Source organism: Herpailurus yagouaroundi, unplaced genomic scaffold (assembly GCF_014898765.1).
Source record: "Herpailurus yagouaroundi ecotype Mexico unplaced genomic scaffold, PumYag 530, whole genome shotgun sequence".
Taxonomy (NCBI): Eukaryota; Metazoa; Chordata; class Mammalia; order Carnivora; family Felidae; genus Herpailurus; species Herpailurus yagouaroundi.
In genome coordinates, this window is record NW_024412747.1 from 9,033,550 (window position 1) to 9,047,553 (window position 14,004).

The 14,004-nt window shown below is 46.2% G+C and overlaps 1 protein-coding gene across 4 annotated transcripts in view; it reads right to left on the reverse strand.

Annotated features, from left to right (window-relative positions):
* GALNT2 (polypeptide N-acetylgalactosaminyltransferase 2) overlaps positions 1-14,004 on the reverse strand; it is a 194,846-nt gene that overhangs the window by 84,141 nt on the left and 96,701 nt on the right. For all 4 annotated transcript variants that reach the window (XM_040464851.1, XM_040464847.1, XM_040464850.1 and 1 more), the window contains exon 2: positions 9,521-9,614. In XM_040464851.1, the coding sequence (XP_040320785.1) occupies positions 9,521-9,539 (19 nt within the window). In that variant the 5' untranslated portion in view covers positions 9,540-9,614. The remainder of the gene's footprint in view (positions 1-9,520; positions 9,615-14,004) is intronic.

Sequence of the window (14,004 nt, forward strand, 5' to 3'; positions counted from 1 at the left end):
CTCCCTCTCTCTCTGCCCCTCCCCCGTTTGCACTCTGTCTCTCTCTCTCTCAAAAATAAACAGACATTAAAAAAAAAAAAACTTGGGGCGCCTGGGTGGCGCAGTCAGTTAAGCGTCCGACTTCAGCCGGGTCACGATCTCGCGGTCCGTGAGTTCGAGCCCCGCGTCGGGCTCTGGGCTGATGGCTCAGAGCCTGGAGCCTGTTTCCGATTCTGTGTCTCCCTCTCTCTCTGCCCCTCCCCCATTCATGCTCTGTCTCTCTCTGTCCCAAAAATAAATAAACGTTGAAAAAAAAAATTAAAAAAAAAAAGAAAAGAAAGAAAGAAAGAAAGAAAGAAAGAAAGAAAGAAAGAAAAGACAGTCAGCACTGAAAAGCAACTTCAGTGACCAAAAGGGAAGAAAGGGGCCCAGAACCCAAGGACCAAAGGCCTTCTGCTCCAGACCTGAAATCTACAAGGAGGGCAATGGGACACGAAGACATATCCTCACCCTGTCTCCAAGACAGTACGATTGGTGGTCCTAATCTGGGGACAGAGACTGGAAGGCATCAGAAAGGTATAGTTTAAACAACAGAGTCAGGGCGCCAGGGTGGCTCAGTCAGTTAAGCGTCTGACTTCGGCTCAGGTCATGATCTCGCGGTTTGTGAGTTCGAGCCCCGCGTCGGGCTCTGTGCTGACAGCTCAGAGCCTGGAGCCTGTTTCAGATTCTGTGTCTCTCCATCTCTCAGCCCCTCCCCTGCTCATGCTCTGTGTCTCTCTGTCTCTCAGTAATAAATAAACGTTAAAAAAAATTTCTTTTTTTAAAAATAAACAACAGAATCAAGGGATCTCCCAGAAGAAAGTGTGGCCATTTTACAGATAAGGAAAATGAGGCTGTAAAATAGTCACTATCTGTCTAAGGTCAACTACCTGGTGGCAGCGCTGAGCACTGCGCCCCAGTGCCTAGCTCGGTGGACAAGTGTCCTTGTCCTTGAGCCCCGCGCTTCTAGAGGACAGCTCTCACATTCCAGTTCCTATGAGGCCACTATTTCAGAAATGGCCAGAAAAACTGGAAAGTGGACAAGGGCTGGGCTATCCCAGTGCATTCGGGACCTCAAGAATCTCACAGTTCCTCCTCAACTTCTAGAAAGCAGTCGTCGTAGAAGGACGTGTCCACGTGAGCATGCTGTGCTACCTCTGTGAAGCCAGCGGCCTCCCAGGAGGCAGGACTCTCCCCATGAGCATGACCACAGCCTTCTCTCCAAGGCTCCAGGAAACCGGCCCAGGGAGCAAAGAAAACAAATGACTCCTTCCTTCTTCTTTTTTATTGAGACAGAGAGAGACAGAGCATGAACAGGGGAGAGTCAGAGGGAGACACAGAATCCGAAGCAGACTCCAGGTTCCGAGCTGTCAGCACAGAGCCCGACGCGGGGCTCGAACTCATGGACTGTGAGATCATGACCTCAGCCAAAGTCGGACGCTTAACCGACTGAGCCACCCAGGCGCGCCACGACTCCTTCCTTCTTTAGTCAATTTGCAGGCATCTATCTGGCTTCAAGTGCCTGTGACCCAGACCAGGTGCAGTTCTACCAAGGGAAATGCAGGATTCATTGAGTCACCCTTGACCTTCGGGAGCTTCGACAGAAGGACTCCTGGCCAGCGTGACCTGAGTGAGATGGGAAGCAAACTGCTTCATAACTGCCCCCCACCCCCAGCCCCTGGCCTCTCCCGATGACAGTGGGATCCAAATAAACAGAACTGAAAGATGACGCCGACCAGATCTCTCACTCCAATTTTCAGATCTCCTTCACGGACCGGGTTGTGACTCAAGAACTTGGTGAGGAAATCCTGGGTCTCTAACAGGCCAACGCTAGATCTGGGCCGTTCATAAATCCAGCTGCTGGTGCTCACGTCTGCAGTTCTGTTCCTGCACCCCAGTCACAAAGCCCTTCTAGACTGCGCCCTGGCTCAGCGTACAGGCTTCTCTGTGCTCCTCAGGCCCCGTGAATCGACTGCTGAGCGTGGACGACTAAGCTTCCACCAGAAAATGAAGGCCAGGACCCCAGCCTCCGGGCCTCCCCTCTGCCACAGCCACTCTGCTGGTTGGCTTTATTAAAAAATCCCAGAGTCTATTGAAAAGCAGCGCGGGCTGGGACGGGAAATCGAGTTGGGAACAATAATCTGGGCTTTTGGAAGCCATGGCGGACCCAAGAGCAGGATCCCCAGAGTGGGGCCATGCAAGGCAATCTTTAGGGGTAAAGCCACAGTGGGTCTTCCCGAATCCTTCGTCATATTTTATTTAAAATGTGCTTTGGAACGTATCACTAGATTCGCGTGATAATATGTGTTTAATCTGTAAGTGTCTTAATATAGACGGAGGAAGGAGAGCTTATCCTCAAAATATTTTTGCTAATAGGGCGTTTGGTCAAAAAAGCGGGAGCCGTCGCGGGGGGCATCGCTGCTATCTTGAATCTGGTTCCTACATCTGTCAGTGGGTTTTGTGGCCATGCTAAAAGACACCAGGCTCCTATATTTGGCTTCGTGCTGCCTCCTCCCACCCATCTGTCTACAACTGCTAGATATCCAACACCTAGAACACAGGAAGCTGGGTTTCTGAACAACCCACTTTACCCAGAGGCAAGAGCTGTGCACAGTGGTTCCCTGCCGACCACAAAATACTGGCAGCATCCGTCATTCTTGCGGAAAATGTGTTTCGCAGCCAGAGCAAAATAACTTCTTTTTTTTTTAAATTTTTTTAATGTTTATTTGGTTTTTGAGAGAGACAGAGGGCAAGAGGGGGAGGGGCAAAGAGAGAGGGAGACACAGAATCCCAAGCAGGCTCCAGGCTCTGAGCTGACCGCACAGAGTCCGACGCGGGGCTCAAACCCACGCACCGTGAGATCGTGACCTGAACCAAAGTCGGATCCTTAACCGACTGAGCCACCCAGGCGCCCCAGAGCAAAATAACTTCTAAAGAAAAACTCACGTGGACGTGGGTTTAGCGAGGAAAAAGGTTACAACTCAAAAGGTTGAAGTTCTTCGGCAAAATAAAAGGACACGGTGCCTTTAGCAAGTTATCGGTAATAACTCAGAAAAAAAGGGACCGTCAGTATATTCCTGTCCTATCTCTGAAGAAAATCAACTGTGTAACAGCTACAAACATGACAGCCAGGGTCAATACCACACTGAATTGATTTTTAACTAGAGTATGACTCTTAGTAGTAGCTGGTTTACACCCTGAAGATGGCCTCCCCCTCGCACTCCCACTCCATATAGGACTTAAAATCCACGAGAACACTTGGTTTTAATGGAAGACAACCCACAGGAAGTCTCTCATGAATCCACACAGTAGAAGCGTATCCTATTATTATAATAAAGAAATCCTTATTAGCGAAGTATTCCATTCAGATGCTCCCCACTGCGTGGGAAATGCCTATTTTACATAGGAAGAAACCTTGGCTCAGAACTGCATGACTCATCCAGGAGTTGGGGAAGAAGGGAGGGGGCTGGCCTAATAGATACAGCTAATGTGCTCACACACGCATGCCCCCGTCTAGCGCAATTGGGACAATGGAAGGGTATAGACAAATGGTATAGACTTGCACTCCCTGGGGTGATACGTATCCAACCTTGGTTAGACACACGAATATACAAACTCCCCGTCACCACAAAGTAAAAATTTCGTGAGCCAACTTCTGGCTTTCCGGGCCAGCGTGTGAAGAGTTGGGAAGTTATCACTCCATCCTAAGCTATCGATAACTCTTCTGCGTTCCCTGAGAGAAGTGAGATCATAGAGCAAACCGCTACTCCAAAAACTGGAGACACCCAAAGGTGAATACAGAGAATCACAACTTACTGGAGGACCCATCTGTGCAGGAACCTTGTCCGGGTAACGAAATCAGAACGGTGACAGATGAACTGCCGGAGGGAGGTCGCTGTGGACAAGCCTGAGAGCTAAAAACTCCAGGGGCATCAGTCATAGGTGGCCCCCCATACCTCTGTGAGTTTTTACCTCCAGGAGCTTAACTAGGTTTCTGGACGACAGATCCCTTCCTTCATGCTTCCAGCAGGAGAGGAAAAAGGATCATTTGGAAATATGCCAGAGCATTCTGTTCTTGACAAGGCCTGCCCTCAACAGAAGCTATTTTACCACAGCCTAACCCCATGGAAGTTTATCAGAGCCTAACCAACCTGGAGAAAGTTGGAAAATGCTGGACCCCAGCCTGCCCCTAGCCTTCTGCGTGGAAGAAGGGAAATACTCCTTTCTAATCAACTTTAGCTGCCCTGTCCCACCCATGTGGGAGAGAAACTGGGAAGCAATTGTGAAGTTCACAGCCCAGGGGCACAGGCTCACTAAAAGATGAAACCTAGCAAATGACTATGGAAGGCTTCCCTTGTCCCCACACCTACCTTATCACTACAGGCCTATTTACTTGAGTTCCTTTTACCCAGCACATCATACTCGGCTTTTAAGAAAAACTTACAAGGCATACTAAAAGGCAAAAAACAAAGTTTGAAGAGACAAAGAAAGCATCAAAACGGGCTTAGATATGGCAGGGATGTAGGAATTACCATACCAGGAATTTAAAACAACTACGATTCGTATGTTAAAAGCTCTAATGGAAAAAGTAGACAACATGGAAGGACAAATGAAGAACAGAGAAACAGAAGTGAAAATTCTAGTCAAGAACCATACAGAATTACTAGAGATCAAAACACTGTAACAGAAATGAAGAGTGGCTTTGATGGACTCATCCCACTAAACTGGGCACAGCTGACAGAAGACTCTCTGAGCTTGAGGATATGACAGTAGAAACTTCTGAACTGGAAAGCAGAGATTTAAAAAACAAAGAACAAAAGAACGCTGAAAGAAATCAGAATGGAGTTATCCAGGAAATGCTGGATAACTACCAAAATGTACACACATATATAATGGGACTACCAGAACGAGAAGGAAGAGAGGCAGGAATAAAAGATTTATTTGAAGTGGTAATGACTGAGAATTTCCTCACGTTAATGTCAGATGCTGAATCACAGCTGCAGGAAGATCAGAAAACACCAAGTGGGATAAATAACAAAAAGACAGAAAACATAAAAAACAAAAAACTACACCTAGACATAGCATATTCAAACAGCAAAAGTCAACATTTTATTTTTATTTACTTGTATTTATTTATTTTTTTAGGATTTTATTTTTAAGTCATCTCTGCACCCAACATGAAGCTTGAACTCACAACCCCGAGATCGAGAGTTGCATGTCCTACCAAGTGAGCCAGCCAGGTGCCCCTTTAAAAAAATCTTGAAAGAAGATGGGGAGGAAGGAAACAGAGAAACAAAGATAAGAATTCTATCCAGCTACTCATAAACCGTGCAAGCAAGAAGAGAATGGAATGAAATATCTATAGTTTTGAGAGAAAAAAAATTGCCAACCTAGAATTCTATACTCCGTGAAAATAATCTTCCAAAGTGAAGGCGAAATAAAGACTTTCTCAGATAACAGAAATTGAGGCAATCTGTGGCCAGTAGACCTGCCTTGCAAGAAATATTAAAAGGAGCTCTTCAGAGAGAAGGAAAATGATACAGGGCAGAAACTCAAATCTCCATAAAAAAGTAAGAACATCAGAGAAGGAATAAGTGATGGTAAAATGACAACTTTAATTTTTTTTTAAGTTTATTATTTTTGAGAGAGAGAGAGAGAGAGCACACAGGGGAGGAGCAGAGAGAGAGAGAAAGGGAGGGAGGGAGGAAGGATCCGAAGCAGGCTCCGCGTTGTCAGCACAGAGCCCAATTGAGGAATCAAACCAACAAACTAAGATCACGACCTGAGCTGAAACCAAGAGTCGGACGCTTAACCGATGAAGCCAGCCAGGCGCCCCCAACTTTAATTTTTCTTATCCTCAATTGATATAACAGGTAAAGGTTTGTTCAAAATAATAATAGCAACAATTTTGCATGCTTATATTTAGGTACACACTGTACATATGAAATGAATGACAGTGATGATTCAAGGAACAGGAGGGAAGAATTCTTAATATGTTGTTATACGATACTTACACTAACTATGAAGCAGTCTAGTGTTATTTGAAATTAGACTTGGATTAGTTCTAAATGCATATTGCAAACACTAGGCCAACCACTAAAACAATGGGAAAAAATAGGAGAGAAAAATGGAATTATGTAAAATGCTCAATGAAAGCTACAAAAGGCAGAAACAGTGTAGAAGACAAAAATAACAGAACAAGGCAAGGAATAGAAAAGGCTAACAAATATGGTACATATCAATACAACTATAGTAATAACCACCTTAAATAGCAATGGTCTAATACACCAATTAAAAGACAGAGTCAGAGAAGATCAGTAAACAAGACCCAACTAGCTGTATGTTGTCCTCAACAAATCTACTTCCAAAACAGAAAGCACTGAGCCTACATGGGTTTACTGATGAAGTCTACCAAACACTTAAGGAAGAAATCATTACTAATTCTCTACAATCTCCTTCAAAAGATAGAAGCAAAGTTAATACTTCCTAACTCATCCTATGGAGCCAACATTACCCTAATAACAAAACCAAAGACATCACAAGAAAATGGCAAACCAATATCTCTTATGAATGTAGATGCAAAAATCTTCAACAAAATATTAGCAAATTGAATCCAAAACCATGACAAAGTAGGATTGATCTTAGGTATGCAAGACTGGTTCAACATGTGAAAGCCGATTAATGTAATCCATTTGACAAAATCCAATACTCCTTCATGATAAAAACTCTATTCTAGGAATAGAGGGGAAACTTCTTCAGCTTGATAAAGAACATCTACAAAAAACTTAGAGCTAACTTCATACTTAGTGGTAGGGAACTAGAAGCTTTCCTGCTAAGATCAGAAATATGGCAAGGAAGGACACCTGGGTGACTTGGTTAGTTAAGCATCCACTCTTGATTTCGGCCCAGGTCACAATCCCAGGGTTGTGGGATCGAGCCCTTTGTTGGGCTCTGTGCTGAGTGTGGCATCGGCTTGCAACTCTCCCTCTCTCTACCCGCCCCACCCCCTGCCACCCCTCTCCCCCGCTCATGCTCGCTCTCCAAGGTAAGAAATAATATGGCAAGGATGTTTACCACTTTTCGACATCATACTAGAAGTCCTAGCTAATGCTAGGAAACAAAAAGTACGCTATAGATTAAGAAGGAAGATGTTTGCAAATGATATGACTGTCTATGTAGAAAATCTGAAAGCATTGAAACCTCCTGGGACTACTAAGTAATTACTGCAAGGATGCAGGATACACGGTTAATATACAACAACCAACTGCTTTCTTATATACGAACAATGAACAAGTGGAATTTGAAATTAAAAAAAAATACCATTTACATTAGCACCCCCAAATGTAAATACTTTGATAGAAACTTAACAAGATAGGCATAAAATTTGTATGAGGAAAACTGTAACACTGACAATGAAAATAAAGAAAGAACTAAATAAATGGAGACAGTCCACGTTCATGAGTAATAAGACTCAATACTGTCAAGATGTCAATTCTTACAGCCTGATCTATAAATTCAACACAAACAAATGAACATCCCAGCAAATTATTTTCTGAGCATCAACCGATTCTCAAGTTTATACAAAAGGCAAAAAAACCCCAAAAAACACAAAAAACAGAATAGCCAACACAATACTGAAGATGAAGTACGAAGTTGGGAGGACTGACATCACCCAAATTCAAGAACTACTATAAAGTTAAAGTAATCAAGACAATGTGGTATTTGACAAAGGAGCAAAGGCAATACAATGGGGCAAAGGTAGCTTTCTAACAAACGGGGCTGGAACATCAGGACATCCACATGCAACCCATCAACCAGTCCATCTAGACACAGATCTTCCACTCTTCTCAAAAGTAAACTCAAAATGGATCAAAGACCTGATTATAAAGCCAAACTATAAAACTCCTGAAACAAAATGTAGGAAAAAAATCTAGGTGATTTTGGCAATGACTTTTCAGATATAACGTCAAAGGCGTGATCCATGAAAGGACTGATAAAGCTCAATCTCATTAAAATTAAAATATCTGCTTTGGGAAAGACATTGTCCAAAGAACAAGAAGACGAGCCAAAGCCTGAGAGAAAGAATTTACAAACGACATATCTGATGGGGGATGGTTATCCAAAATATGGAAAGAACGTTTAAAATTCGGTAAATGGGCAACCCGCTTAAAAAAAAAAAAAAAAATGGATGAAAGACCTGAGCAGGTACTTCCCCAAAGAAGACAAATGGAGGGTAAATAAATTTATCAAAAGAAACTCAGTATCATATATCGTTAGGGAAATGCAGATTTAAATAACGAGATTCCACTTCCAACCTATTAAAACAGCCCAAATCAAAAACACTGACCGTACCAGACGCTGCTGCGGAAGCGGGGCAAAAGGAACTCTCATTCGTTGCTGGTGGGAATGCAAAATGGTACAGCCACTTCGGAAGACAGCTTGGTAGTTTCTTGCAAAACCACACGTACTCTTACTACGTGATCCAGCCGTCTTATTCCGTGGTCCGCACCCAAATGAACGGAAAACTTACACGTACACACAAACCCGCCCAGAGATGTTTACAGCAGCTTTAGTCACAGCTGCCAAAGCTCAGAAGCAACCAAGATGTCCTTCAGGAGGTGGATGGGTAAACTGGGGTCCACTCAGGCAACACAGTCGTATTCAGTGGTGAGAACAAATACACCATCAGGCCACAAGAAAGCACGGAGGAAGCGTCGATGCACGTTACTAAGTGAAAGAAGCCAATCTGAAAGGCAACGGGCTGTATGATTCTAACTAGATGACGTTCTGGAAAAGGCCCAACTATGGAGACAGAAAAAGGATCGGTGGTTGTCAGGGACTGGGGCGGTGGAGGGATGAATAACTGGAACACGGAGGACGTTTAGGGCAGCGAAACTATTCTGTAGGATAAAGCAGGGGTGGATTCACGCCACCGTATATTTGTTCAGACCCACAGAACGTACGGCACTAAGAGTGGACCGTAATGTAAACTAGGGACTTTGGGGGATTACGACGTGCCGGCGTTGGTTCCCTGAACGTAGCAATGGACCATTCTGCAGGGATATGCTGAGAGCGGGGGAGGCGCGCATGTGTAGGGGCAGGAGGCATGTATGGGAATCTCCGCACTCTGTGCACAATTTTGCCGTCAAGCCTAAAACTGATCTAAAAAATAAAGTCTTTTTTAAAAAAAAAAAAAATCTGTGAACCGATATATACCATCCTGTATTTTCTATTTTATTCCTTTTTTTTTTTTCCCAACAAATTTTGGTCACCTCCTAAGTACACTTATTTCACCCCCCACTAAGGAGCTTGAAGGAAGTCAGCCAAACATGACTAGAGGGCAGGGTCTCCAGCAGCCCTCTGCAATCCATGCTGTCTACTCCGCGGGCTCCACAGGCGACAGAGGGCCACACGCGACTCATTCGTGGTTTCTGAGCAAGAAGATTTCCCAGCCCCCAGCCCCCAGCTCCCAGCCCGAGGCTAGATGGGTCCCTGCAGTTACCTGGAGGGAGGGTCTCCATGCTTTGTGCTTTCTCATCCCTGTTGCTGTGATGTAGGTCTTTCTTTTTAATTGGGTCAATTTCATTCCAGTCCTCCTAAGGGGAACAAAGACACGAAATGGGTTGATCAGTTCCTCAAGCACACCTTCACTCACCAGTTCAATAAACACTTGAAGTCTTGGGACGCCAGAGAGCCCTGGGGACGTAACAAGGAGGGAGAGAGAATTCCCATCCCAGAACTTCTCGGAGGGTGGAGGTATGGAAGGGGAGAAAAGCGTGGGAATGACCTTTTCCAAGGAAGGATTTGCAACTTCTCTCTTCATTTTATATTTACACTGCATATCTCGGGGAAGGCAATACTCCGGAAAACCCAGGGCTTTGTGGATTTGTGAAGGTAGGGGAAGGGAGGTAGGGAAAGTAGATTAAATAAAATAATTCAGTAGTGGTTAAATTAAAGCCATTAAAATGATGGTAGCTCTCCAGACATCTTAGATGGTTAAGGACACCTTAGGACCAGATTTCTCCCTCTTGGGTCCCTTTGAGCCCTGCTCTGACGTTGCTAAATGATTTGTTTAATTCTGCTGAGTAACAGTGGAGGGAGGAGGAAGGACCAGCCAAGCTTCTCCTCGGGCTTCACTCTAGTAGGACTGCCAATGGAACGGAGCTGTAAATTAAGGGTTTAATGTAAAACCAGAATAAGATATAAGCTCTGGCAGAACTTATTCAGCTCATCTGCACAAACAATTTACTCTAATCCATCAACATTAAATCAAACCAAAAAACATCTCCATGACCACAGAGCTAAATATATCTTTCAACCACTTGGAATCTGATTTCTCTGAATCAAGTAAGAAAGATTTCTGTAGAAGAACCCAGATCAGAAATGTCCTACGGCTAGTCATTTTCCTACACAGATTTCCGTGAGCCAGGCCGTGTCGACTGGCCATTCTCTGGAGCAGATGTTGTCGGGATGAGCCCTCCCTGGGGAGAGACCAGACCAGTTCTGCCCAGGTTTGTCCGCCAGCACTCCTCCAGACCAGCGTGGGCTGCGTGTTGTGCAAAAGGGGGCCACTGGAGACATTCTGGCTCTTTCAAACGTAAAGTGAGACCTGCAAGGAGTGTAATTTCTCAGGTGCTGGGCCAAATCAGGCATTTTTCCCAAATGCGGCTTGCTTTGCCAATAACCTCCATTTTTACTCAAACGGTACAATAACAAAAGAGAAACCATGCCTAAGCTTCCAACCCCTCTTGAGGCCAGCTTTGTCTTCAGCTGCTTCTTCAGTGCTACAGCTGGGTTTATCCCACCAGGGCCACCGTGAGAATGATGGGTTGGGGGCACCCGGGAGGTGCAGAACAATGGGCTGGAGACGAACGCTCCTGGGCCTTGGTGGTCCTGCCCCACCCCGCACCTGTCACAAGACCTCTGCCCTTCAAATGCCCCAAGTCCTGTGACTTCTGAAGAGTTTATCCTGCATTTTAACAAAAGTATTAAAATGCACCAGTATCCCAATTTATTTTTTGCGGCAAGCAGTTTTTCAAAGGTATTCATAATTTGGCTTTTGAGACCATTTGGTTAAAAATAAACTTTCAATTTACTATCAGTGATGATTTCGCGGAAAGCTTGGCAAAGGCGTGGGAGGAAGAGAATCTAACCTACTGCCTTTACAATATACGGAAATGTACGAATACTAAATCCGGTGAGTAATGAAGTTACCAGAGTCATGCTGTGCGTACTTTTAATTAAGCATTATTAATTTTTATTTCGTAGCTCGCTTGTAGCCTTTTGTGGCTAATAACTCTCTCCCCCCTGCAGGCATTACAGTGGCGAAATGGATCAAACCATTTAACCTTGTACTTGAATAAAATCAAAAGTGAAGGGTGCTGCTGGGGCCAGTGCCCCAGAACCAAGGCATTGTCTGTACTGTTGACAAAATCAGCATTGAGGCAGGTCAACCATCAGTGCTCTCTCAGAAAATAAATGCTTCCTTCTTCCCGCAGGCAAGACGGACTGGGTCCAGAGGCGACATTCCTTAGCCTCCCTTCCCCCTCCCAAATCCACCATGCCCACCATAAAACCAAAGCTGGGGATGAGAACATGTTGAACGGCCAAGTCCCAAGCAGGTGAAATAACGTTAAGGGCCAATTATGAATGCCTGCGACACACGTGGTGTTGCGCACGGATGCTTCACAGAGAATTCCTAGTTCACAACGGGACGTGGAGCTACCTGGGTCACATAGTGGGTAAGAAACAAAAGTTGGCCTTTGATGAATCAGGCCTCAGTTTAAACCAAGTTAGAAGAACCCGATTCTCACAATATCATAAAAGTCCAAGGATACGGGGCGCCTGGATGGCTCAGTCGGTTAAGCGTCCGACTTCGGCTCAGGTCATGATCTCGCGGTCCATGAGTTCGAGCCCCGCGTCGGGCTCTGTGCTGACAGCTCAGAGCCTGGAGCCTGCTTCGGATTCTGTGTCTCCCTCTCTCTCTGACCCTCCCCCGTTCATGCTCTCTCTCTGTCTCAAAAATAAATAAACATTAAAAAAATTAAAAAAAAAAAAAAAAGCCCAAGGATACGGTTCCAGGAGGTCGTTCGCAAAGGACTCGTTCGTTCTGGACTCCCAAGTTAAAAACTGCAAATTACCACATAAACTACCTGCTCCCAGAGTAACATGAGGAGGAGGAGGAAGAAAAGGGGGAACTGTCTAGGCCACTCAAGCCCCATTCTAGCCACTGTGCACACAGTGAACTTCCTTCCAGTGCTATTACTACCCCCATTTTACAGATGAGAAAGCCGGGCACTGGAAGCTTAAGTACATGATGAGGTTAGATTCAAACCCCAGGGGATGGATGGACTGATTGATTGATTTTAAAATTTTTAATGTTTATTTTTGAGAGAGAGAGAGAGAGAGAGAGAGAGAAAAACAGAGCATGAGTGGGGGGGGGGGGGCGGGGAGAAGAGAGAGAGAGGGAGACACAGAATCCAAAGCAGACTCCAGGCTCTGAGCTGTCAGCACAGAGCTCGACGCGGGGCTCGAACTCACAAACTGTGTGATCATGACCTGGGCCAAAGTCGGACACTTACCCGACTGAGCCACCCAGGTGCCCAAACCCCAGGGGATTCAGTACCGGAGTCCACGGTCTCAATCATTCTGCTGTACTGCCTTTAGGTAAAATAACTTCCCCCACTACCAGCTAGATAGACACGAGTAAAGCAAAACAATGTATTAGCCATTCATTCATCTCAGGATATGTCTGATCACTGTAAATTCCTAATTGTTCAGGATGATTGATCGGATTCACTGGCTGAGACAGCCGGTGCCCATGTACAACGCACCCCCTGTCAACAGCTCACCCTTCCAGACGCTTGTCATGTTCCACTCTCCTCCCGTAACCCTGACCCACGGCCTTTGCTAGATGGAAGAACGTCCCCAGAGATACAGTGAGGAGTGGGCAGGTTCACCTTGGCTGAGCGTGCCCACTCGGGCGCAAACAAGCATCCCACCTGATGGCACAGTGCCACAGACCCTGCAGAGTGTGGGGAAGGCTCCGAGAAGCCTGTGGCCAAGAAGTGACACCTTAGCAGAGATCTGAGGGGTCTAGAATGGACCTGGCAAGGAGAAATGATGGGGCTCTGGGGGAGATGAGGGTTCTGGTGGAGGGAAGAAAATGAAAGGTAGAGAATGGGAAGACATGGAAGTGGTGAGATACCGAGACTTGAGACTTCCGTTCCAGAAACATCGCGTTGGCTGTAGTGTAGGGAGCAGACGGAGGGGGCAGAAGAGAGGCCAGGGGCCCACGAGGGCAATGCAGCAAGGGACGGCGGGGAGCCGGCTCAAGCCTGGGTCCCAGAGATGCAGAGAGGAGACCGGCGCGACCACAGGGCGAGGACTGGAAGAGGAAAGCAGGCAGGAAGGAAGGAATCCGACATGGAGAGTTCTGACCTGGGCGTTTCAGACAGGAGGGGCATTCACCGCTAAGGAACACGAGAAAGTTGTCCAGGTGGGGCAAGGAGGGGAGCTGGGAGATACAGACGAGCCTGTTCCGGAAATGTGGAGGTTCCCGAAAGACACCGAGAGGAGGTACCTGGCAGACACAGGAGACACAGGGCTGGAGTTCTGGAAAGGCAGGAGGCCATCGAAGCTGCTGGCGGGCATGTGAGACCATCGGCTGGGGGTGGGGGGTATGAGCCAAGTGAGAACGGGTCCCAGGGCAGAGGGAGATGCAGGACACATGACAAATTGGGAAGAGCCCTGGCCCACGAGCTGGAGCCTCGGGGTCTCGCCACAGGGATCTGAGGAAGTCACCAGCCTCCCTCCCTCCACTGGGGCACCGGCTGAAGGTCTCATGGTCCCTGCCTGCCCTTGGCGTTCCTGGGTACCGGGTATTCTCAGCTTTTTTATACTTTCCACCCCATTTCACATGGTTGGTATGCAAAAGCTCTTCAGGTCCTTGGAGGGCAGGAGGGCTCTGTCACATTTCTGGTGTAT